Source organism: Dasypus novemcinctus, chromosome 19, assembly GCF_030445035.2.
Source record: "Dasypus novemcinctus isolate mDasNov1 chromosome 19, mDasNov1.1.hap2, whole genome shotgun sequence".
NCBI classification, from domain to species: Eukaryota; Metazoa; Chordata; class Mammalia; order Cingulata; family Dasypodidae; genus Dasypus; species Dasypus novemcinctus.
The window spans coordinates 51,439,174-51,463,795 of record NC_080691.1 but is presented as its reverse complement, the minus strand read 5'-3'; the positions used below and the strand labels follow the sequence as shown (position 1 = coordinate 51,463,795).

The 24,622-nt window shown below is 60.6% G+C and overlaps 2 protein-coding genes and 1 long non-coding RNA gene across 5 annotated transcripts in view; 1 reads left to right on the top strand and 2 right to left on the bottom strand.

Annotated features, from left to right (window-relative positions):
• Positions 1–3,277: 3,277 nt before the first annotated feature.
• Positions 3,278–13,470, bottom strand: SCARF2 (scavenger receptor class F member 2). The gene is made up of 11 exons (XM_058281793.2): positions 13,226–13,470; positions 8,449–8,507; positions 8,242–8,343; positions 7,582–8,101; positions 7,226–7,444; positions 7,000–7,128; positions 6,522–6,625; positions 6,315–6,432; positions 6,101–6,216; positions 5,465–5,617; positions 3,278–4,859 (listed from the first exon to the last, which is right to left on the bottom strand). The coding sequence occupies exons 1-11, from the start codon at positions 13,402–13,404 to the stop codon at positions 3,988–3,990; spliced, it is 2,571 nt and encodes an 856-aa protein (XP_058137776.1). The 5' UTR covers positions 13,405–13,470; the 3' UTR covers positions 3,278–3,987.
• Positions 13,471–13,627: 157 nt separating this feature from the next.
• On the top strand, positions 13,628–22,886 carry LOC131274621 (uncharacterized). Its single transcript, XR_009181907.2, has 3 exons — positions 13,628–14,142; positions 14,985–15,112; positions 20,832–22,886. It is a non-coding gene; the product is annotated as an uncharacterized lncRNA (long non-coding RNA).
• KLHL22 (kelch like family member 22) overlaps positions 16,687–24,622 on the bottom strand; it is a 40,994-nt gene continuing 33,058 nt past the window's right edge. For all 3 annotated transcript variants that reach the window (XM_058281790.1, XM_058281789.2, XM_058281791.2), the window contains 2 exons: positions 20,418–20,651; positions 16,687–17,660 (listed from right to left, as the gene is read on the bottom strand). In XM_058281790.1, coding sequence (XP_058137773.1) covers positions 17,283–17,660; positions 20,418–20,651 — 612 coding nt within the window. In that variant the 3' untranslated portion in view covers positions 16,687–17,282. The remainder of the gene's footprint in view (positions 17,661–20,417; positions 20,652–24,622) is intronic.

Here is a 24,622-nt window from a genome sequence, read left to right as displayed (position 1 = left end):
GGCGCCAAAACTCCATTTCCACCTCGCTGGCTCCCCTCCCCCCAAAAAACAACCACCACCGCACCACCACCCACGTTTTCAGGTTTTTCACTGCAGTCCCTAATGGCTATTCTAAACTCACAAGCGAGTGTGTGTTTGTGTGAGGCAGGGCTTGTGCCTGGTTGAATGTGTTTTTTTGCAGGTTGAGTGTGTTTCTGGGAGTCTCGTCTGTTTTTTGCATGTGTGTTTCCGTGTTAGAGGTGGTGTGTGTGTGTTGCCATAGGCATGTGTGTCTCAGGGCTTGTGTGGGTCTTATTTGTGTGTGGGTGTTGCAGGGTACAGGTGTTTCTTTGGAGCTAGTGGTGTGTGTTTGTGGTGCAGGGTGTGCAGTTCAGTGTTTCCAGGGTTGTAGCGGTGTGTTTACTGCAGGAGGCAGGTCTGTCCCTGTCTCTAAGCTTGTGTTTCTGTCAGGTGCTGTGTGCTTCAGTGTGTATTGTGTCTATGTTACTGTGAAATTGGTTTAATGATTGTGCGTTGGGCAAGGCCTGTGTCTCTCAATGACCCTTTGTCTCTCTCTGGAGGTATGTACATATGTGTCTCCATAATAATGTATGTTGTATAGTTGCAAAATGAGTGTCTATCTGTGTGTGTGTGTGAATCTGGTGGTACGTGTGTGTCAGGGTGACATCTGTTTCAATGTTTAATTGGGTATGTGAGGGTTGCAAAGTGTCTGTATCCCTGTTTTTGTGTGTCTAGTGGCGTGTTTGTGTTGCAAGGTGAATTCTTTTTCTGTCTGTGTTTCAGGTGGGAGTGTATGTTGCAACCTCTGTCCCTGCGTTTGTGTGTTTTGTAGAGTGTGTTGCAGTGTGTATCCCTGTATCTATGTTTTATATAGAGTGCATGTGGAAGTGTGTCTCCGTGTTTCTGTGTATTTTGTAGTGTGTATGTAGTAGGATGTGTGGGTTTCTGTGGTTCTTATGGAGTGTGTGTGTGTGTTGAGGAGTTCTGTCTCTTCGTGTCTATTTCCAATCGTGTGTTAGTGTGTGTTGCAGGGTGAGGATCTGTCTTGGAATTTAGTTAGGTCTGGTGGAGAGTGTGTGCTTTTTGCACGGGATGTCTCTGCTTCTGTGTTTGTGGGTCTGTGTGGAGTATAGGCTGTGTGTTTCAGCATAGGTGTCTACTGTGGTGTTCCTGTGGTTTTAGTGGAATGTGTGTCGCATTTGCATTTATTGTGTGTGTGTGTTGCAGAGTGTGTGCCCGTCTCTCTACGTTGCTGAGTGTGGTGGTGTAGTGTATGCCCTGCAGACTGCACTTCTGCCTTAGTGGGTCTGGGGGTTGTGTATGTACACGTATGCAAGTTTCAGGTCGTGTATTTGTGCTGGTGTTACCAAGTGATATTGTGTGCATGTCACAGAGTGAATGTGTCTCTCTGTGTTTCTGGTTCTGGTGGCGTGGGTGTTGTCACAGGATGTCTGCCTGTTTCTGGTGATTTGGTTGTGTGTGTATGTGTGTGTGTTGCAGTTTGTATTTCTGCCTTGGTGTTTCTTTGGGGTGTTTGTGTTTCGGGTTGTATATTTGTGTTGGTGTTTCTGGTGTGTAGCGGTGTGTGTAGGTGACTGCCTGGCTGTGTATCTGCTGGTCTTGGGAGGGGGGGGTGTCTGTCCCTCTGAGCCGTGTGGGCCCCCGTCCCTGTTTGAAACTCGCCGGCTCAGGCCTTCTGGGTCCCCACATTCCTCCCGCGCCTTTGTGCTCTGCGCTACAAAAAAATATTTGCGTTTTCCACGACTCATAATTTTCCCTCCTCAATCGCTACCAGATGTGGGTCCTGTGGTCCCCGTCCCCATGGCAACGGAGGTTCCAGCAGCCGCGGTTCCCTTTTGTGGCGCCTGCCCTGGGCGCTGGCAGGGCTGCGAGGCGGAGGGGGCGGGGAAGGAGCCGCGGCGCCGCGGGCGGGCGGGCGCGCCGGTGGCCGCCGGGGTCCTCCTGGGGGGCTTTCCCGGCTGGCCCTGCCCGGCCTGGAGGCCGCGTGTCGGGTACGGGGGGCGGGGGAGGAGACGAGCGTGGTTGCCAGAAGTGGGGAGACCTCGTGTCGGTGGGCACACGCTCGGGGTGGGGGGCGAGGAGTGGGTTGGACACCTGGGGGACTCGTAGACGGGGGGCACCACGAGAGCCCCAAGCCCGGGTCGTGGCGAGCCCCCCTGAAGTCCCAGTGCAGTGCTGGCCCAGGCGGGGGGGCGGGGGGGGGGGGCAGGGAGAGACTCCCAGAGCTGCGGCTAGGATTGGGGGGGTGGGGAGGGAAGCACGTGCAGCTGCACGCCCGTGCTGTTGGCTGGTGGTGGGGACACCACTTTCGCTGGGTAAGGGGGGACGTCTGAGGCCGGCCCGGGGCAGGGCCCCAACTGCTCGGGGACAGGGAGCCCGCACTTTGGCTGTGTCCCTGCAGGCTGGTCTGGACTGTCCTGAGCGCTGGGATGGGGGCTGCCAGCTTTGGTGTGATGACAGTCCCCGCTTCGGCGGGTGTGGGAAGTGATGGACCCAGGCGGCCAAAATGGGGAGCCTGAGCACCAAAGATGTGGAAGATGTAAGAGGAAAGGGGAAGTGGGGTAGGGGAACGGGAAAAGGCAGGAGCCCACCTGCCTCCAGCTGTTAGAACGCAGTTGGGGCGACAGTGGGGAGCCACGTTGGGGACAGCCCCGGGGTGGGGGTTGGGGATGAACCATGGGGGGCCAGGAGCCTGAAGACCCTAGGAGGACAAAAGGTCATAGATAGAAGGGGAGGCCGGGCGATCCCACCTCCCTCCACTCCCTCCCCCCCTCCGCTCCCTGCCCGCCCCCCCCCCCCCCCCCTCAGCCCAGGCTTTCGGCTCAGGCCGGTGCGGAGTTTCCGGTCGAGGACAAGGAGCCCATTGAGGCCGACAGCAGGGATCTGTGCAGCGGCAGCCGGTCTGGTTGGTGCCGGACGAGGCCCCGCGGGAGGCTGTGCCCGTGACCGCTGCCCACCACCCCGACCTGGCCCCGGCCTCAGGCCCACCCAGCCACCCCCAAGCAGCTCTGGCACCAGCAGGGCCCGGGTGGGGCAGCGCGTCGAGGGGCTGGGTGACCTGCATCCCACGTTGCCAGTCCAGGATGGGGCGCCCCAAAGACCGGATGTGCAAGTGAATGATGGACAGAGGGACGCGGCCCTTGGCCGAGAGGGGTCCTGGTGTGTGTTGGCGGGTGGGGTGGGTTCAGACCGGGAGAAGTCACGCCCAATTTCGTCCTAAGGACATCTCTGCAGACAGGAAGCAGTCAGCACAGAAAAAAAAAAAAAGGCACTTTTATTAAGCTTTGGCCAAGCCCCTGCCGGGAGGAGCCCATCCTGGGGCACCCGGGAGGAGTGGGAGCAGCCCTGCTGGGGGCCTATAAATACACGTCCCCTTGGGCCACTAGAGTCGCCCCTGGATTCTCACGGTGCGGGGGTGGGGAGGGGCCACCAAAACCAGCTCGACAGCCCAGGGACGGGCGTTGGGGGACGAGCCTGGGGGCGCTGCGCCCCCATGAAGAGCAGAGACCGGCCCTGCTCCCCAAGCTCGGGTCAACCAGATGCCCCCGAGGGCCGGGAGAATGCAAGTGGCCTCGCGGGCTTCGCCGAAGGGAAGGAGCCGCCAGCCAAAGGCGCCAGGCCTTGGCCAATGAAAGGCAGCGGGGACTGAAGTGCTTTTGGCCTCAGCCAATAAGGAGGCCCGGCGAAGGCGCCCCTGGCCAATCAAAGGGGGCCTCTAGGCAGAACGCCCGGCCGCAGGGCCAAAGGGAAGGGAGTGGCGGGCGAAGCACCTCTCAGGCCTCGACCAATGGGGCGGGGGCCTGCCGCACTCCGACCAATGCGGCGCAGCCCCCGTCCCGGGCCAATGGGAGGCCGCCCGCGCGGCGCACGCGGGGTGGCAAGCGGCGCGGCGAGGCCGGGGCGAAGCTGCGGGCGCGGCGGGCCGGGGCGGCTACGGGTTGGGGGCTGCGGGCCCGGCCGGGCCGGCTAGGGGTTGGGCGCGCCCGCCCGCGCCGCCTCGCCCGCCGCCTCCCGGCTCTTCTTGCGCGGCGGCTTCTGGATGGGCGTCTTCTTGCGCGGGGTGTCGGGCGCGCCGGCCGCCGCCTTCTCGGGCCCGGGCGCCTCGAGCGCGGGGGACGCGCGGGCCGGCGAGGCGGGCGGCACCGACCGCTTGGCCTTCTGCGGCGGCGCCGGCTTCTCCCGCGCGCCCTGCGCGCCCGGGGGCCCCTCGGCGCGGCCCAGGCTGCGAGTCTTGCCGCGCAGCTCCGCGGCCAGCAGGGAGGCGGCCTCGGGCGCGCTGCGCGGGGGGCCGCCGGCGTCGGGCGGCTCCGAGAGGCCCGGGCCGCGACCTCGGGCCCGGGCCCTGGGCGGCGAGGGCGCGGCGGCGGCCGGCGCCTCCTCGGCCAGCCCCGGGGGCCGCGGCGCGGTCTCGCGCGCCCGGGGGCTGCCGCGCTCGTCCGGCCGCGCCGCCGACGTGTCGCTGGGCGTCCGTTTCCTCTTGCTGGGACTGGGCGCGGCCTCCGCGGCCGGGGAGGTGGTGGGCGAGGGCGCCCGGGCCGCGGCGGCCCCGTGCTTGCCGTGGATCCAGGACACCTTGGGCTTGGTGGCGGGGTCGGGCGGCGGCGGCTTCCGGCGCTCGGGCGACGGCGACAGGCCCCCGGCCTCGCCCCGGGCCCGGGCCGGCCGGGCCTCGCGCCGGGCCACGCGCGCGTAGAGCGCCCCGCCGGGCCCCTCGGCGCTCGACGCCGACCGCTCGCTGTCCGAGGACGCGGGGAGGGCGGCCGCCTCCTCGACCGGCGCTGGGGACGGCGCCTCGGGGGCGCTGGGGGCCTCCGCGTCCGGGCCCTCGGTGGCCACCTCTGTCAAGGGAAGATCTCGGCAGTCATTGCCTATTGGAAGAGCTCGCGGCCGTGCTGTCTCGGGGCGCAAAACCCTTCCCCTCCCTTCCTGCCTCCCGGTTGGGTTCGTGGGGCCTTACTGGCACCCACCAGACTTTGTTCAAACCTCTTGATGTGGGGCTGAGAGCTGAGGTCCTAGGGCATAAGCGGCCATCATTTAATTTGTCCCCTGAGCAACCCCAAGGGCACCCCATTATCCTTCTGTAGGAGGAAAGGCTTCTAAGGCTCCGAGGTTGATCACCTAGGAGCATGGTTTGGGGGAGAGAGACCCTTCAAGCCCAGGGGTGCCTTCATATCCTGTGGACACCCGCATCTCCACCCAGCCTCAGAACCTTCTGCCTGGTCTCCCCCAGAAATGAGCCTGGGCTATGGTTGGAGACAAGAGAGCCCGATGAACCCATCTCCCCAGACCGAGATCCCACCCAGCCCTGGGCAACACAAAACGCAGCTCGGCGCCTGTCTGTGCGTTAACAGCATCTGTCCCCTAGCAGCCCACCTAGAGATCTTTCAAAGGGGGAACACTGGACTGCCTCCTGAACCCTGGGCAGGAGCAAGGCCTGACTCACCCTCATGGGGTACACAGTACACGGGGCCTTCATCGTTGGTGTCGAAGGAGGAGAAGGAGGCCCGGGAGGACCACGAGGGCGAGGGCTGCTCCAGCCCCGACGGCGGCTCCAGGAAACTGCAGTTGAGCGTAGTCTCCAGGTCGTGGTGGGCCACTGGGGAGAGAGGGAGGTACAGCTGCCAGGGACCGCGCCCTGCCCCAGCCTGTGCCTTCACTCACCCTCCTACAAGTAGTGATGGGGGGGGGGGTGGAGGGCACCCCCATGCACAGGTGCACACACCTGCAGCTACTCCCAGGGCTGGGGAGTGTCCTGGTACAGACGGGTAGAGGGGAACTGCCTGGGCCGGATGGCAGCACACTCCCACCACACCGCGATCTGCCATCACGGGTGGGAACAAGCCCCCAAAGCCCCCGCACTTGCCTGCACATGTATGGCTCCTGCCTCCCTCCCTGGGCCCTCCGCCTCGCCGGCCCGCCCCGCCCCCCCCTTTCCTGCCTTCTGACCTCGCCTCCCCCACGTGCACTTCCAAGGAGCACGGGACCCCTGCACACCCGTTTCCCGGCAGCTCACCCCCACTACCCCCACCCTGCGATTCCAGGAGGTGTTTCCCCTAAGTCCCCACGCGGGCATCCTGACCTACGACCTTGGGCAGCTTCTGCCGGCGGAGCGGGATGCGGGGTAGCTTCATGCCGATACGGCTGAAACGCCCGCAGAGCCTCTGCGGCGCCTTCTTCTTGCCGAGCCCCAGCTCCCTGCGGAAGCGGAGTCTGGGTGGAGCGAAGGGCCAGGGGGGCGGGGCCTGGGCCCGGGATGGGCGGGGCTGGGTCACCGAGGGGCGGGGCGGCCTCACCGGCGCGCGGGGTCCTTTCCTCGGCACGCGCAGCAGCACCCGAGCAGCGAGAGCAGCAGGCCCAGAAGCAGGGCGAGCAGCGCCCCGGCGCCCATCACGCCCTTGCGCTGGTTGGTCTCTGCGGGTGTGTGTGTGTGGCATCAAGGGGGTCAACGCGGGTGCCAAACCCCTCCCCACTCCACACCCCCATAAGGGGACCCCTCTCACCCAGGCGGCAGGCCCCGGTGACCGGGTCGCACGAGTCATCGTGACAGCTGCAGGCTTGGGCACAGTCCACGCCGTGGAACCCCGCGGAGCACGTCAGGTTACAGCTGCGGGGGCGCGCGGGTCAGGGCGGGCGGCAGGGAGTGCACGGGGAATGCCTCCCCTCCCTCGCCGCCCTCCATTCTCTAGGGGCCAAGGCCCCGCCCCCACCTTCAGGCACCCAGGGGGTTATCACCGTTTGGGAAATGGATGACTGGGTGCACAGCCAGGGGGAGGGGGTTCTGGGGACGGGGCCGTGGTCCGTTTCTGGGGCTGCAGGACCCGACCCCTGGGGTAAGGGGAGGTCCCTGCCTCCTCTGTGCCAGCTCAGGGTCACCTCCACACCAAAGAACCTGTGGTCCCTCGCTAGCTGTGTCATGGCTAGAGACCCCCTCCTCGGGTCGGTCCAAACCCCCACCCCCTTCGGGTCCGGGGCACTCACTGGGGGCCGTGGACACCGGGGCTGCAGAGGCAGCGCCCGGACTGGAAGTCGCAGTGGCCGCTGCCGCAGTCGGCGCACACGAAGGCGCAGTCCTCGCCGTAAGTGCCATTGCTGCACTTAGTCTCGCACCTCAGGACGCGGGAAAGGGGCGTCAGTGGGAAAGGGAGTGGGGGGCAGGGCTGGGGAAGCTGCATTTTGGGGGCCGCCTCGTGCACGAGTTGCTCACCGATCTCCGATCCAGCCCGCGTTGCAGCGCGTGCACTTGCCGGTGACATGGTTGCAGGCGTGGCCGTCGCGGCACGGCGGGCAGCGGTGGCCACAGCCCTCACCATAGAAGCCAGGGGCGCATGGCTGGTCACACTTGGTGCCGTTCCAGCCGGGCTCGCACGTTAAGCAGCGGCCCTCCGCCACCGTGCATGGCTGCTGGCCCTTGCACTGGCCGCACCTGGTGGGGAGGCAGGAGACGATGGGCATCTCCCCCTCCCCGCACCGTCCCCGTGAAGTCCGATGCCCACTACCCGCCCGCCATCCTTCCGCTTCTTCCTCCCCAAACCCGCGCCCGGGGGTGCCCCACGCGCTCACCGGCGGCGGCAGCCCAGGCCGTAGAAGCCGGCGGGGCACGGCTCGCGACAGTACTTGCCGCGGTAGCCCGGCTCGCAGGCGCACGTGCCGTCCACCGGGTGGCAGCGGCCGCGGAAGCACTGGCAGTAGCGCTCGCAGCGCGCGCCGAAAGTGCGCTCGCGGCACTGGCAGCGGCCGCTCTGCTGCTCGCAGGGCGAGGCGTTGCAGGCGCACTGGTTATTACAGCTGCGGCCCCACCAGCCGGCGTGGCACAGGCACGTGCCCGTCTGCGGGTCGCAGCGCGACGTGGCGCTGCAGTAGCAGGCGCTGGCACACTGCGCGCCCCACCAGCCTGGCTCGCAGCGGCACGCGCCGCTCCGCGGGTGGCACGTGCCGTGCTGGCACTGGCACGCGTGCTCGCAGCGCGCACCCCAGCGCCGCGCGTGGCACGTGCACTGGCCCGTCACGTCCTCGCACTGCCCGTGCGGGTGGCAGCTGCACAGCTCCTTGCAATCGGGGCCCCAGAACTGGCGCGGGCACTCTGCAGGGACGAGCGGAAGAGAGGGCGGGAGGCGAGGGAGCCCTGGCACTCGTGGGGGCGCCAGGGGACCCCAACCCCGGACCCCACCACCCTGCTCAGGTCCCACCCAGAATCCCGCCCTGCCCCGCCCCCGCGCTCACTGGTGTCGCAGTTGGCACCGAAGTAGCCGTGGCGGCAGCGGCACTCGCCAGGCCGCACGCAGACCTCATTCTCTGAGCACGTGGAGTTGCCCTCGCACACCGCTGCGGATGAGACAGGCGGGAGCTGCGGCCGGTCCAGCCGCCACACCATCCCCTCGGGCCCCTCCCCTCCCTCCTTGCACCCCTGCCCCTGGGTGCCGCACTCACCGATCCCACACTCGTCCCCCTGCTGCCTCCAACCAGCGCAGCACGTGGGCACCTGGGAGCTGCAGGCAGAGGGAGGTCGCCTGAGCCCAGAGGCCCCTCCCTTTGTTCTGCTCCCAATCCCCCACCGCCCAGGAGATCCCCGAAGGCCTTGAGATGAACTCCCTGCCTCTGCTGCCAGGGTCCTGCTCTCAGGAGGTGACAGCCAGAGGCCCTGCTGGCCATGAGCCAGGAACTGCCAGAGGCACAAAAGACTCCTGGAAAAATAGGGAGGACACAAATCCCAGGGGGGGACAAGGAGATTGCAGAGGCCATACACAACACACCTCACCTCCAAGGACTTCCCAGTCCCCACCCACCCAGAGCTCCCTCCTTGGCTCACCGGACTCTACTGTGCCCCCACCTTCACCCCTATCTTGGGCCTGGTGTGTCCCAGGAGGAGGGGCAGTAGCCAGGCTGGCCAGGTGGCACCCAGGAGAGGCCCCCGGCGCTCCAGGGTCTGCTCAGGGCTGGGGGTCTACAGCGCCCCCCAAGGTTGAGGGTCTGGTAGGATGGGTGTCAGGGTTTGGGATGTGACATGGCTGGGACAGGGCCAAGATAGGCTGGGCTGGAGAGACAGAGGTGGCACACACCCTGGCACCCGGCTGGGACTAAGTGCCAGGGTGGGTAGCAGGTGGGGTGGGGCTGGGCCCCAATGTGGATGAAAAGTAAACCTATGAGATGCCTAGAGCTCCAGGGCAAGGCTGGGGTGGAGAAAGGAACTATTAGAACACCTATTTATACTTCTTTTTAAGTTTTATTTGGCTTTCCAAGCTACACGATGCTATTATCTCAGAGACGGTAAATAATTTATGACTGTCATGCTTTGGGATGACATGCGCTGTGTGTGGCCACAAAGCTTTGGAGGCCACTGCACTGGTGACGCCTCAGCCTCTGGAGCCCGGAGTGGGGCTGCAGGGGCCAAAGTGGGGTGCACCCAAATTTGGGGGGGCAGAGGAAACTTGCAGTTGCCGCTTTGGAGGGTCCCATCAGAGCTGGAAGAACTACACCCAAATCCCAAAGTCACATGGCAGCCATTCACACGTTAGAGAAAAGGAGTGTGCTTCTCCAGAAGGTTCTGACTCTAGAAGGGGGGATGTGGTGGTGGGAGGTGCAAGGGGGTCTGAGGAGCCTAATGGGGTGGAAAGGGTTGGGAAGGGCTTCGAGGTGGGGTGAGGGGGTTCCACCCAGGCTGCAGGAGATGACCCCTAACCTCCCCCAGCTCCAGAAAATCTCCACACTTGCGTGGGATGCCAGCATCCTTGGGAGGCCCCTTCCCCAGTGAAAGGGCTGGATTCTCCTTCAGGTCAAAGATGGGACCTGGGAAACAGGACCCATAAAAATCCTGGACCACGGGGAGAGGGCTCAGCTCATTTTCCATAAATAAAACTGGAAACCAGAGACAGGGTCACAGAGCCTGGCCTTTTCTGTCCCCCACTGTCTCCACCCACTTAGCCCTAACCCCGGGCCTCAGGGTTGCTCACCTGCAGGGAGTCCCTGCTGCAGGCAGGAGGCGCCCCCAGGAGAATCAGCCCATTGCCCTCTGGCCTCTTCTACCCATTCTGAACCCAAGTCTCCAGTTCAAGCGCCTCTGCAGGCGTCCCTCCTGTGGACAGTCTTCCCAGATGGCCCTGGGGCGCCCTGGACATACTGCCCCCTCTCCACCCTGGACAGTGAGCAGTGCAGCCTGGGGTGCGGCTTTGGGGCCACACTCGGCTGGGTTTGATGCCTGGGTCTGCTGCTTGCCGGGTGACCTCTCACCTACGGCTTAACCTCTCAGCATTGGGCTCCTCCTCTGTCCAATGGGGCCCAATGGGTTTGGAAGGAGGATCAAGAAATCAAACCGAGGTTGGTGACACATTCGATGCATGCTGCCAGCCCGGCTGCTGTGTAAGTCACTTTTCTGCCCTCCCTTCTGGACCTGGGGATTCGAGGAGCCTGCTCTGGGAAGTTCCCCCACCCAGCAGGGTGGACATCTAGCTCTCACCCACTGGCCAAACAGAGCCAAGGCGGGTTCACCAAGACAGGAGAACAAGCTGCTTTCCTTCCTGGAAGGGCAGACAGGTAAGGCCAAGGTCATAAGGCAGCGAGGCCACGAGATGCTGGGGGCAGCTCCCGTAGAGGACAAGGGCCCCCTGGGCACCCCTTCTCTAGCTTCACCCAACACCCTTGGCCAGCCCCACATCCCTCTCCTTCAGGAGACTCACCTGGTCACCTCCTGCCCGGCCCGCTCCCCTCAACACCAGATGTGCAAACCCAACTGCCCACTGAATGTCAGCGCAGGGAGGCCTCTGGGTGTATCCCATTCAACCTGTGCAAAATCGAACTCATGGCCCTTCATCCCCCCCATCCCCCCAATCCCACTGTCTTCAGCTCAGATCATCCCAGTTTGGAAAACCCCAGGGGGCTCTTTCTCTCTCACTCACAGATCACATCAAGAAGTACACTGGATTTAAAACAAAACAAAACAACAACAAAATGGGGGAGTGGAGGCAGCCCAAGTGGTTGAGCACCTGCTTCCCATATACAAGGTCCTGGGTTCGATCCCTGATACCTCCTAAAAACAAAATAAACAAATGAAAAAACCAACTCCCTTTGGGGAGCAGAGGCTCCGGGTACCTCCTTTAAAAAAAGGACACTGGCTCTGACTTCAAAACGAATGGAGAATTGGACCATACTACCCATCTCTGTCCCCCAGCCCTGCGGGAGCTGCTGTCTTGCTCCCTGTGGCTCTTAAGGGACTTCCCAGCTGGGCCTGGCTTCTACCTTCCTGGCCCCAGTGCATCCGCCAGCTGACAGCCCTCTCTGGTGAGTGACATCCCTCATCTGGGCAAAGCTCTGGTGGCCCACATGGCTCTTTGATGTACCTCCAGCCCGCCAGGATGCCTCCTGCTCCCACCACTCAGGGACTCTGACTCTGAAACCCAAGGGTCTCCCACCTCTGGATCTGTGGGCCTGTGGCTCGTGGTTACCCCCCACCACCCTACAGGAAACAGCCACAGCCACCCCCTTTTCCTCTCCAGCATCAGGGCTGGTCTAGATGTACTTGCTTCTGTGGGTTGTCTGCTTCCTCCACCACCCGGCCAGGGGCGGGTGCCGCCCCGGCTGTGTCCCGGGCACTGAGGACAGGCTGGCACACACTGGGTGGGCAGGGTTTGATTGACAGAGGGCAGGCTGGCCTCCTCCTCCCTCCTCCCTCCTCCTCCCTCCTCCCTCCTCCCTCCTTCTCCCTCCTCCCTCCTTCTGCAGCCCTGGGAGGCGTCTTCCCCCCAACCCCCTTCACCCATGTTGTGATCCCCCTTAACCCAGGGGGTGGGTACCATCCCAAGCCCCCTTTACAGAGGCAAGGCTGGAGGCTCAAGGTTTGTGGACCAGGCAGCTCAAGGTAGAGCCCCCGGCAGCTGGGCGGCCCTGCCGGGAACCCCAGCACTGGACCCAGGCCGCGCGCCACCCCACAAATCAGGTGACGAGGGTGAGGACAGGGCCCTGGCCCGGCTGGTTGATGCCAAGGCAGGCCCGGCCAGTCCACGAGAGGCCGGGGACCGACGCGGAGGCCCCGGCGGCGATCGCGCCCTCCCCCTCTCCAGGCGCGGCCCCGCCCGCCGCCGCCGCTGCATTCCTGGGGCCCGGGAGGCCCGGGAGGCGGCGGCGTCGATGCGAAGCAGATGGCGGGCCAGGCCGGCCCCCGCCCCGGAGGCGGGGCTCGCAGCGGGGAGGGGTCTGCGTGCCTCGGGAGCCGATCTTGGAAACCCCGCGCGGCCCCCCTCACCTCCCCTGGCTGCGGCGAGCGCGAAGCCCCTCCCAGGCACGCCCCCCCAGGCCCCCTCGGCCGGGGCGTCCGAAGGGACCCATAGCCAGGAGCCCTGCGGCCCCTCTCCAGCTCACGGGGTCACCCCCCCCTCACGCCTCAACACACGCGCCCAAGGCGTCCCGGTACACGCCGGCTCCTTGCTCAGGCTCTGAGATGTGCCCTTGACCTCGCCGAGACCACTGACCAGCCGACCAGGCACCCACCCACCCTCACCCCTGCGGCCGCTACTGGCGCCCTGTGCTGAACCCTTCGCTCTCCGCGCCGGCTCCCGGGCCGCCTCCCTCCGACCGGGCCTGTCCCCTGCCTGTCCCACCCTGGTTTCCCGAGACGGCTCCTCCGGATGCCCCATCTCGGCGCGGCCCCTCCGCGCGCCCAGTGTCCCGATATCGTCCTGTCCCCAGCGCCCGTCATTGTCCTCTCCACGCCCGCTTCTGGTCCACTCTGAGCGCCGGCTCCTTGGATTCCTTCTGTGTCCTCTCACCCTCCTCCCACCCACAACCGCTCTTCGGAAGCTACAAATCCTCCCTTCCAAGTGTCCCCTGCTCCAAGCCCACCCCGGCTCCCACCGCTCCCTTTCCCATCACCCCCACCCCCAGCCCGGGCTCTAGCCACACTGGTGCCAGGGCCTTTGCACATGCCATTCCTTCAGTCTGGAATGCCCTGCCCCGGCATCCTCTACGTCTTTCACAACGCACCCCAGTCCCTTTTTCAGGGGTCTTCCTGAAATCGTATGTCACCCCTCCAGGAGAGCCCGGCACTCCGCCCTCCCCAAGGCATCCTCCGCTGTACCGTAGTGGCCCGGCCTGCTGCGTCGACGAGGGCGGCCGAAGCGGCCCGCGGGGCCGGGGCGCCATGGGCGTCAGGAGCCCTGGGCGCCCCCTTCCCACCGCCCCCCGGGTCCCCTCCCCCAGCCAGGGACCGGGCTCCTACCCGGGCGCGCGACACACGTTGCGGCCACGCGGGTTCAGCTCCTGGGGCGCCGCGGGGCCGGGCAGCAGCCAGAGTAGCAGCAGCAGCAGCGGCGGCGGCGGCGGCAGCAGCCAGACCGGTGGCCCCTCGGCTCCCCGGCGCCGCGCCGGCCCGGCCCCCGGGGGCCCTGCGCCCTCCATGCGGCGCGGGGCAGGCGCGGGGCGTGCGCGGGGCGCGGGTGCGGCCGCAGCGAGCGCGGCCGGAAGCGGAGTGCGCGGCCGGGCGGGGGGCGGCAGGAGGGGCGCCGGGCCGGGCAGGAAATTCCACATCGGCTCCCTGATCCCGGGCCAGCCGCGGCCGGCCAGGCGGCGGCGCCCGCCCCGCGCGCCAGACCCCACCCTCCGGCCGCGCCGCCGCCCCTCCGCGCGGCCCCCGCCCCCAGCGCGGCCGCCGGCGAACTTGGGGGCGAGCTGGCGGGAGGCCCGCCCGAGCGCTAGGGGAGGAAGGTGCCTTGCGGGGGCCCGCCGGGGAGGGCCGGGTCCCCGCGACTTTCCCTCCCCTCCCGGGGCAGCCGCCGGAGAGGCGCTCCGGCGCGCTCACTACACGGCCGGGCGCGGGGCGTGGGGACGCGGGCGCTCCAGACGCAAGCCCCCTCCCGGCCAGCGCCACGGAGCGGTCCAGGGGAGGGCGGCCCGCAGACCCAAGGCCGGGGTCAAGGCCGAAACTCTAGTGGTGCGGGCTGTGCGTTCAGCTCCTCCAGAGCCCAGGGCTAGCCTGGCCGGCCGGCAGCGAACCTGGAGCCTGGGGGTATGGGCCACAGGCTTCGGGGAGGAAGCTGTCGCTAAGCTGGGATGGGAGAGATGCCGCTGGAGTTCTCGGGGACTGGGAGAGCCGCGGTGCTGGTCAAGGAGCGCGAAGGGCCGGGGAGCCTGCGGGAGGTGGGTTCTGCTGGAGGAGGCTGCTGGATCGCCCCAGTCGGGCCGGAGGCGTGGGAGCCCCTGGATGGGAGCTGAGCGGGTTAACGGCACAGAGCTGGGGCAGCAGGGAATGTGGATGGGGGGGTTGGCAGGACGGAGAGGAAGAGGGCCCAGGGGAGGGACTCAGGGACTGTGAGCAGGGGGTGCTGGGCATCCTAGAGAGGGTGGGTGTGAGGCATGGTACCCCCTGCAGAGTGGGACAAAAGGTGGCACCTGCTGTGTTTTGAGTTTGACAGTGGACTTGAAAGACCTAGAGAGCATCTTGGAGGGGAGGGGAAGTTGGGAGGGAGACATGAGCAGGGGAGGGACCTGCCAGGGGTGCCCTGAGGCCTGGGGAGACCCTCACCTGCGGGGGAGGGTTATGCTGCAGGGACTGAAGGACGTGCTGGGACAAGAGCCGTGGAGGGGTCCAAAGCACATGGCCATCACCAGACCGGTGGAGTGTGGGACCAGGAGGTGCAGGGCCTCTCTCAGCCCTGGTTCAGAAGGGGCTGGGGCAGTGGGTGAGGTGAGGGCACCCGTTGGATGGCTGGAAGGGAAATCACACACCTGGGCACTCAAGGACACAAAACGCTTCCAGGGGACGGGTAAACAGACACCACTTTTGGGGCAGCTCAGCCTGGCACAGCCCTGCCCTTGAAGGGGTGGGGTAGGCCCACAGACTGCCACCACCTGCTCTGGAGTCATCCACGCAGCTGCAGTGTCCATCCCATAAGCTTCTGGCAGTTCTGACCCCAGGGCTGGAGGGGCCACTCACCACGGCTGGACCCAGTTCATTAACAGGCATCTTTCTCATGCCCCAGGCCTGCTCCTGCTGCCCACCCCATACTCCTGGGAGGGGCCACCTGGACCAGCCAGTTCTGGTCGTCATCCGGACGATGCCCATCCCTCCATGTCCAGCACCAGGATCTGTCTGCTGTGCCTCCCTGAGGTGAGTAGCCTTCCTGCTCTCGAGTTGTCTCCAGTCTCGTCGACCTGAGACCTGCTCCCGCCCACTGCAGCCACCCCGCTGCTGGACGGCGAGCGTTGGTGGTGAGGACAGTTTCTGTATCTGCCCCACCACGCTGGGCCCCTCACTGGAGTCAGGGGGAGAGGGACAGGCCGAGGAAGCTGTGGGCCCACAGCTCCCCACATGTGACTCACCAACCCACGGGCTCTTCCTACACCGTGGCCAACAGCCGTGGAGCCGAGCCAGGCTGCTAGTCCGAGCAGGGTGGGTGCACAGGGGAGGCTGGCCTTGAAAGACTGAAGGACAGGGAGGATCTCGCAGGCAGAAAGGAGCGAGCCTTCAAGCAGAGAGAAAGATGGGGGAGTGGGGCTGGAGGAGCCTGAGGGCTAGGCCAGGCAGGAAAGCGGGGGGCTCCAAGGACAGGTGGGGGTGGGAGGTGCAGGCACAGTCCGGCTGCCTGCTGCTCAGGCCTCAGAGTCTAGGGGCAGGGAGAGTCCAGGGGTCTTCCCGGCTCCCCTGTCCAGGCTGGTGTCTTCTTCCCCACGCTGTGCCACGCAAGACCTCAGAGGGAGGACTCCTCACATCTGTAGCCATCCCTTGGTGGCCCCGGGTAGGGAAGAGAGCCCCAGCCAGCTTGGGGCACAGTTGGAATGGCAGTGGGCACCCCTGGTGTGCCCCTCTCCATGGGACCCTGGGGTCAGTGGGAACTGCGACAGGCCACAAATACACAGGGACGTATGGGTCCAAGATACACAGAGTGGGGTACCTACTCTGAGCCTACATCCCGCATCCTTGGGGAGGAGAGTGACACTGGAGGAAGCAGCCATCCTGTCCCACTGGGAGCGCCCCACTGCGGTCAACACCTGACTTGCTGCCTACTGAGGAGCACCTTTCCTGCCTGTTCCCATCAACCAGCATGGGCACTGCCCCTCCACCTCAGGGCACCAGCCACAGGAGGGCACTGGAGGACAGAGGGAGAAGACCCAGGCACCCCTGTGTTCTGCCCAGGAAATCTCAACCCCACCTGGAGGATGGTACCCCCAGTGCCTGCCCGAGCTGCCACGGTGCCCATGAGGGAAGCCTGTGTGCAGGAGCCTGCAGGTGGAGGAGTTGTGGGTGTCCAGGTCGGAGAGAGCTGTGTGTGGCCCAGAAGCCCAGGAGATCAACGTTGGGGGAGCAGACTGTTGGGGGGCCCTAAGAGTGGGAAGAGGCAGACCCCACCATCCAAGGGCAGCCAGGCCCACTCCATCATAGGGCTCGGAGGCTCCAGAACCTTGGGCTGCTATCATGAGGCCTGGAGGTTTCTAACGAGGGGCTGCCCTGGCGGGGAGAGTGTGTCATCAGAGAAGGTGCTCAAGAAGGGGTGGGGGGCCACTTGCATCAGGCAGGCCTGAGTGCCCGGTGACTGCTGAGGCCCCTTTAGCCTGGGGGTTTACTGTGCTCTCTCCTGGGGGGTCGGGACCTCAGCAGCTTCGGGCCCCAGCTGTGTGACCACAGTGGCGCTGAGACAGCTCAGACAAGCCGTGCTGAAAGCAAGTGAGCCTGCGGCACAGGAAAACAGTAAAACCTTTTGTGAGGTGCTTTATTTCATTTATCAACAACATGGGGACAGAAAAACCCAGCTTGCAGGGGAAGTTACTCTTATTAGAAGTGATCTCAGGCAACGTTATGCACCTGCTCTCCCTGGCTGCCCTGGGAGCTCTAACCGCTAAGGCCGAGGAGCTGCCCACCTGCCATCCTGCACCTCCCCACCTTGTCCAGGAAAGGGGGCCCATGTGCCTCGGCCCCCGTCGCCCAGGGCTACCAGTTTCCAAATCTCTTTGGAGCAGCGTGGGGGTGGGTGGGGTGGGGGCAGGGCCGAGACAGCTGGTGGCAGTGAGCCTGGTCCATGCTGAGGAGGTGGGGCCTGGCAGATTCCTCCAAGGACCAAAGCCTTTCAGGAACATTTCCCACCAGAGGGCAGTCCACAGCCACGAGGTCCGCATGGCCCAACACCTGTGGAAGCTGGCTAAGGCGCTGGGTGGAAGAAAGGGCGGCAGGAGCAGGCGGGCTGTCAGGTGCTGGGAGGAAGGGCTTCACAGGCCTGGGATCAAGGGCTGCGGCCCCAGTGGCCTCCTGGGCCCTCGGAGCTCCCACCCCTTCCCCCTGGAACCTAGTCCTCACTGGAGTTGTCAAACTCCTCCCAGTCAGACACACTCATCACCTCGGAGGCGAAGTCCGGGTCGGCCTGGCTACGGTCGGGGTTCCAGTCGGGGGTGCCGCGGGGCGGCTCGAGGAGCAGGGAGCGGGGCAGGGTGAGCACGCAGGCAGCCAGGCCCGAGATGGAGTTGTCCAGCTGGGGCCCCTCCTCCCAGCAGTCCTTCTCCACGTCATAGATGTGCACGTAGCCGGTGCGGCTGCCGCGGTTGTGAGAGCGGCCACCTAGCACGTAGATCCTGTTGTCCAGCACGGCAATACCAGGCTCGCCGTGCCCAGCTGGAAGTGGACAGACGGACGACCACTGCTTGGACAGGCAGCTGTAGCAGGCCACCTGCAAAGCAAGGCCAGAGTGAAGCCAACACCCGCTGGCCGGGGGGCCAGCAGCCCACCACGGGGCTATCTGACCGGGGCTGAGTGGAGGCGACCAGTGCAGGCGCTGTGTGGGGGCTGCCTCTGTGACCCACGGCTGACAGGCCTGGCCTCACCTCAAGGCTTAGGGACACTGCAGAGCAGGATCTAACGGCGCTCCTGGAGGAACGGCACTGGGCCAAGCGTGGTGATGCCCCGCCCACAGGCCAGGCTGGCACTGTTCCGCTCCGCCCAGAGCCGGCCTGACCTGACCCCAGCGGCGCTCTTTCTGCCCCTACTGGGCACGGCCGCTCCTCAAGCCATCCCAGCCCCTGAGCTGCCTGCGGGCTCTGATGCACATGTGGGGCATCTGTTAGCATGCAATCGGCTTATGTGGTCAGAAGGTATCAGTTCTTTCCTCCCTCAAGATGGAAATGACTCAGAACAGAATCAGAAAAAAAAAAAGGTATAAAAATGTTCAACCTACAAGTGATCAGAGAAATGCAAAATAAAATGTCAGGGACAAACTTTCGACTGTTAATGAGCAAGCACCGGGGAGGGGGGATCCCACAAAACCCAAAGCTGGTGAAGGTGTATAAAAACATACAACTGTACATTTGTCTTGACACTTCAGGAAAACAATCTGACAGTATGTACTGAATCATAAAAAATCTTGTCTTTTTGACTTATTGATCGTTTTGGTTTTCTATGGGAGCCCCCAAGTTAGATATGTTCTTAGTTTTCATTCACATTCCTGTGGGTGTGAACCCAATGTCCATGGGGCCTCCTGAAGATGTTATTTTTAAAGTGTGGCCCGACTGAATGAGGGTGGGTCTTAATCTGGTTGACTGGAGGCCTTATAAAGAGGAGAAACCAGAAGCCAGAAGTTGGAGAGGCCACATGGGAAGCAGCTGGAAGTGAGGGGAAACCAGAAGAGCCAATGAAAGGAGAGGACATCGCCACGTGACGGGAGGCCGGGACACAGGCCAAGGTACCCCCAGGACCGTCAAGAGCCAGCAGCCGAACACTCCTGAATCCAGGAGAAAGCAAGTGCGGCTGCTGCCTTGAGTTTGTACTTGTTCTAACCCCAAAACTGTGAGGTACTTGTTGTTTAGGCCATTGTGTAGTATTTGTCCTAACAGCCTGGCAAACTAAGGTGGCAGGACCAAGGGCCCCCAGAGATGCCCGTGCTTCAAGCCCTGGACCCTGTGAGGATGCAACCTGGCATAGCAAAATGGACTTCCACAGATGTGATCAAGAGGACAGGCCTGGAGATGGGGAGGTTATCCTGGATTATTCTGGGGAGGAGGGGCCCCATCTAACTGCATGGGCCCTTCCAAGCAAGAGAGAGAAGCAGAAGACAAGACAGGAGAGAGCAGGCAGGAGAGGGGCTTGGGCCGCCACTGCTGGCTTTGAGGACAGAACGGGCCATGAGTGGCCGCCGGAAGCTGAGACAGTCAGCAAGGAAAGGGGGGCCTCAGTCCTACAACCGCAAGGAATTCTGCCTAGAGCTGGCATGAGTAAGGAAATGGGCTCTCCCCTGGAACCTCCAGGAAGAACATAGCCCTGTCAACACCCTGACTTCAGCCCGGTGAGACCCAGGACAGATTTCTGACTTGCAGGATTCTAAGAATAAGTGTATGCTGTTTAAGCTGTTAAACTTGTGGTGACTGGATTCAGCAGCAACAGACACCTACGATACTAGCCCAGTGCCTCTCCCCACTGGGGGGCGTGGGGGTCTGTAAACCCAGAGTGCTGGCCCTACCTCTAGAGTCTCTGATACAGCAAGTCTGGGGTAGGCCCGAGACTTGGCATCTGTACAAATTCCATGTGATGCTGCCGACCTGGGGACGCACTAGGAGGACCACTGTTCCAACCGAAGGAACTAGCCCAAATGCCTGGAAAGCTCTATGAAGCAAGTATTGTTCATAATGTTCTTTGAAATAACTAAGTGCTAACATTGAAAATGCCTGGGTTAAACTTGAGTGAGAGGGAAGTGGATGTGGCTCAAGTGACTGGGCTCCCATCTACCATATGGGAGGTCCAGGGTTCGATTCCTGGGGCCTCCTGGTGAAGATGAGCTGGCCCAAGCAGAGAGCTGACGCAGCAAGATGATGCAACAAAAAGAGACACAGAGGAGAGACAATAAGAGATGCAGCAGACCAGGGAGCTGAGGTGGTACGAGAGATAGAGTGCCTCTCTCCCACTCCAGAGGGTCCCAGGTTCACTCCCAGTGCCATCTAAAGAGAAGACAAGCAGACACAGAAGACACACAGCAAAGCACAGAGAGCAGAAAGCGAGCACAAAACAATGGGGGGAGCGGAATAAATAAATAAATCTTTAAAAAACAAACAAAAACTTCAGTGAGAAAAACAAGATGGAATGCTCTCTACCATCAGGCAGAACGTCCCAAAAAGAGTGTCCCCATGGCTGGAGCCTGAGTGCTTTTCCTCACCCTTCTCCATTTTTAAGGTTCTGCAACATGTTTACCTTCACTTTAAAATTAAAGTTCTTAATTATATTAAAAAAAAAAAAAGCTCAGGTTGCTAAACAAGTAGCAACTGTTTTTTCATCAATAACAATGGGAAGGGATGGGAATACTGCTGGGTTCTGGGGGAAGGCTATGCTGGAAAACTCCATTTCTAACTCTACTGAAAACCAAGAAGAAAGCAGCAAAGTTGGGGGAGATGGAAAACAATCTCCCCCACCTGCAGGCCGCCTGGCCGGCGTGTGGGCTCACCTGGTGCACATCCCTCCGGTGGCCGGCGTCATTGTTGCTGCCCCCGATCACATACAGCTTGTCAAGCAAGGTGGCCATGCCATGCCAGGCTCGCCGCACGGGCCCGTCGGCCAGGGTGTTCCAGGTGTCGCTGAGTGGGTCATAGCGGTGTGTCTCCTTTAGGTAGTCGTCCCCTCTGCGGCCACAGGTAATATACATCTTCCCCTCTAGCGTGGCGCCTGCGTGGGCATACACCTGGGGATGGGCAGGGAGGGGACAAGAGGGCAGTGAGGCAGGGGAGCCTGGGCAGTAGGGCTCCCTGCCTGCGTGAGGCTGGTCAGATTCTACCCCTGCCTGACGCTTTGTGGATTTGGGGACTTCCCCAGGGGACCCAGGCCCCCCTTCACATTCTGACCCCTGACCTCTTCCCAGCAGGGGATACATCTACAGACCTGGGGATCTACTCTTGAGCTTCCACAGAGAGGAGAACTGAATCTGTGCCTTTCCTCTGTCCCTAAAGAAGACATCTGTGTAGGGGGCCTCAAAAGAAACCTGAGCGTCTTTTTCAGAGCCAGCCCCAGGATTGGTGATGGCACTTCTGGGAAACACAGTCTGTTGTCACCTCGACCTCTCCCCCATACCCGATGGTTAAACACTCATCCAGGCCTGCTTATCCTGCTCACAAAACCTGTCTCTTCACAAATAACATTTATTTATACGAAGTTCATGATACAGTGAGGAAAAAGGTGAGATGCAAAATCAAACACAAAGAACAAGGGATGGGGACGTGCAGGGGAAGACAGAACACCACGGTGTGCTCTGGGCTTTGATCCTCAACCTCTCACATGTTTTCTGGCCACCCACGCTCTGGTGGCCTTTCACCTTGCTGCCCAGTTTCCCCCAACATGTACCCCTCACCCTGGTCCCTGCCAGCTCTTCAAGAGCCCCCTCTCATACCAAATCACACGAACGACACCCTCTCAAGCCCAGCAGGCAAACTGAAGGCCTTTTGGTTCTTTGTGTTCTGTAAATTTTTGTTGAGACCTGTAAATTCTGAGCACTGTAACTCTGGATATCTAATTTTCCCACTCCATGGGATTGCCAGGTTTGTTTGTTTTTTTCTTTTGATGGCTAGAGCCATGAAATTGTGACTTTTCCAAAGTAGTTTCATTCCAATACAGGGAAGGAAAAAAAAAAAGAGGGAGGAAAAAAAGGCACTGTTTCTTTAAGACTCTTCTGCCACTTCTGCCTTAAGGGGATTGAAATAAGGCTGCCCTCAGTGCTGGGTCCCCATTGATCTGAAGTGGAGGATCAAAAGCAGTGATTGCTCTGCCACATCTACTGAGGGAATGAGACCATTCTCAGCAACCAGGCTGTCCACATTCCAGAAAATGTTGACATCACGCTGAAGGGATGCACAGCTAAGTTGGAGGGCCCCAGAGGAGCCCTGCAGAGGGACTTGGATTACATCAATGTGGAACTGTCTACTTGGGAAGAAAAAGTAGAGGCTTCGGGTTGATAAATGGTGGAGAAACAGAAAGGAACTGGCTACAGTCTATGCTATCTGTAGTCGTGCACAGAATGCGATCGAGGGTGTCACACAAGGCTTCCACTACAAGAGGAGGTCTATGTTTGCTCACTTCCCCATCAACATCGTTTCCCAGGAGAGTGAGTCTCTGGTTCAAATTCGAAATTTTCTGGGTGAAAAATATATTTGTAGGGTTCAAATGAGGACAGGTATTGCTTGTTCAGTATCTCAAGCTCAGAAAGATGAATTAATTCTTGAAGGAAATCATACTGTGCTTTGACTCAACAGGCAGCAAAGTTAAAAACAAGGATATAAGAATATTTGGGGGAAGCGGACTTGGCCCAATGGTTAGGGCATCCGCCTACCACATGGGAGGTCCACGGTTCAAACCCCAGGCTTCCTTGACCTGTGTGGAGCTTGCCCATGCGCAGTGCTGATGTATACAAGGAGCGCCGTGCCACGCAAGGGTATCCCCCACGTAGGGGAGCCCCACACACAAGGATTGCGCCCCCTAAGGAATGCCACCCAGTGTGAAAGAAAGTGCAGCCTGCCCAGGAATGGCACCACACACACAGAGAGCTTACACAGCAAGGTGACACAATGAAAAGACACACGGATTCTGGGTGCCTCTGACAAGAATACAGATGGACACAGAAGAACACACAGCGAATAGACACAGAGATCAGAGAAATGGGGGGGAAGGGAGAGAAATAAATAAAAAAATACATCTTAAAAAAAAGTTCTAAGAGTTGTGCATCAATGGAAACAAGATGTCAAACCTATTTGTGATATTTTAAAGATGCAATAAAATTCATTAGTTGAAAACAAAAACAGTGATCAGTCCACACCCACCAAATACTGGAGACACTGACTTTTATTGCAATTTACTGGCCTCTTTGTCCATCTCTTCCCTGGAGGCAAGCAAGCGTTTCACTGGACTCCAGAGTTCCAACACAGTAGATTCAGATAGTTCCTGTCAGTTCAATAGCTATTTTAGTGGAAGAAGTGATTCATGGAGTTTCCTACTCCACCATCTTCCCATGATACTCTCAATTTATTTTTTATTTTGCTTAAACTGTTTGGTTTTGCTGAAACTTATTTTTATTAATACATGTGTCAAGCATGTTCATAATTGCTTGTTGAAATTTTATGATCGCTTTTAATCTTTGACAGGTAATTCCAATATCTCTGTCATTTAATGTTGATATTTATTGTTTTTTTCTTTCTTTTCAGTCCGTTTGAGATCTTTCTGGTTCTTGGTACACGAAGTGATTTTCAAGTAGGACGTCTATGTTATGAAGCTTTTGACCTCTATTGACCTTTCTGTTTCGCTGGCTTCTGGTGACACTGCTCCAGCAGGAGAAGAGTAACTGTCTTACTAGTGCAGGTCCCTCACTTGACCTCTGTCTTGGTTTCCTAGGGCTGCTATAACAAATGACTACAAACTAGGTAACCTAAGACAACAGAAATTTATTGTCTCATAGTTCTGGAAGCCAGAAACCTAAAACCAAGGTGTCATGAAGGCTATGCTCCAACTGACACCTGTAGGAGAGGATCATCATTTGGCTCTTTTAGCTTCTAGTGTTTGCCAGCAATCCTTGGCTTGTAAATACATCAGGGCTTGGCATTCCTGACTTCTAGTGCATCAGTCGAATCTCTGCCTCCTCTATCTTCATATGGCTTTCTCCCTGTGTCTGTGTCTGAATTTCCTCTTCTTATGAGGAAACCAGTTATATTGGATTAGGGCCCACCTTAATGATTTGGCTTCATCTTTTTAAAAAAAAGATTTAAAAAAAATTGTTATTAATCCCCCCCTCCCGTTGTTTGTGCTTGCTGTCTGCTCTGTGTATGTTCATCATCTTTTAGGAGGCACCAGGAACTGAACCTAGGACCTCCCATGTGGGAGGGAGGTGCCCAACTGCTTGAGTCACATCTGCTCCCTTTTTTCTCATCTTTACTAATCACATCCTCAAAGACTCTATTTCCAAAACAGGTCAGACTCACTGGTCCAGGGATCAATACTTGAACATATTTTTTTGGAGAAAATGATTCAACCCTGAACAGCCTTCTTCACATCTGAGGCAGGGGCCTGTCATTACTCCTGCCAGGGGGTGTGGGGTTATCTCCCCACTAGGCTTCCACTGATACTTCCATGGCTGGTAGAGAGAGGAATACCTCATCACTGCTCCCAAACGACCTCCTCTGGTACCATGTGGGGGAGGGGGGGTGCACGGTCTCGATACATAGGGCCATGCTGACAAGTCCTCCACATTTCCACCTCCAGCTTAATCACTCTCCTGGGCTTCAAACTGCTAATGTTAAACTGACATTTCTATTTGGGTCGCCCCCAGGCATCTCACATTTATCATGCTCTAGAGAGAACTTTCCTTCTGTCCAAACCCATTCATCCTCTGGCCAAGTGGCCTCACCTTCCACCCAGGTGCTCATACTTGCAGCTTGGGAGTCTTCTCTGACCCATCCCTTTCATTCCCCAACATCTGATCCATCAGCAAGCCTGGGCAGTCCACCTCCAAAATATATTTTGACTCTACCTAGTCCCCTCCATCTTCAGAGCCTCCACCTAAGCACAAGCCACCACTGGCTTCTACCTAAACCACCCAATAATCACCCGGCTTCTGATCTCACTCCTCTAAACCTCCTTGTCTCTGCAATCACTTCCCTGGTTTCTTTCTTTCAT

What these genes read in the sequence shown, in the direction of transcription:
- SCARF2 (XM_058281793.2), bottom strand. Translation starts at nt 13,404, where the DNA reads ATGGAGGGCGCAGGGCCCCCGGGGGCCGGGCCGGCGCGGCGCCGGGGA. An exon ending in GGAAAGGACCCCGCGCGCCG is followed by an intron (nt 6,217 to 6,314) that starts GTGAGGCCGCCC and finishes CCGCTTCCGCAG; the next exon opens with GGAGCTGGGGCTCGGCAAGA. An exon ending in GTACTGTGTACCCCATGAGG is followed by an intron (nt 4,860 to 5,464) that starts GTGAGTCAGGCC and finishes TTCCCTTGACAG; the next exon opens with AGGTGGCCACCGAGGGCCCG.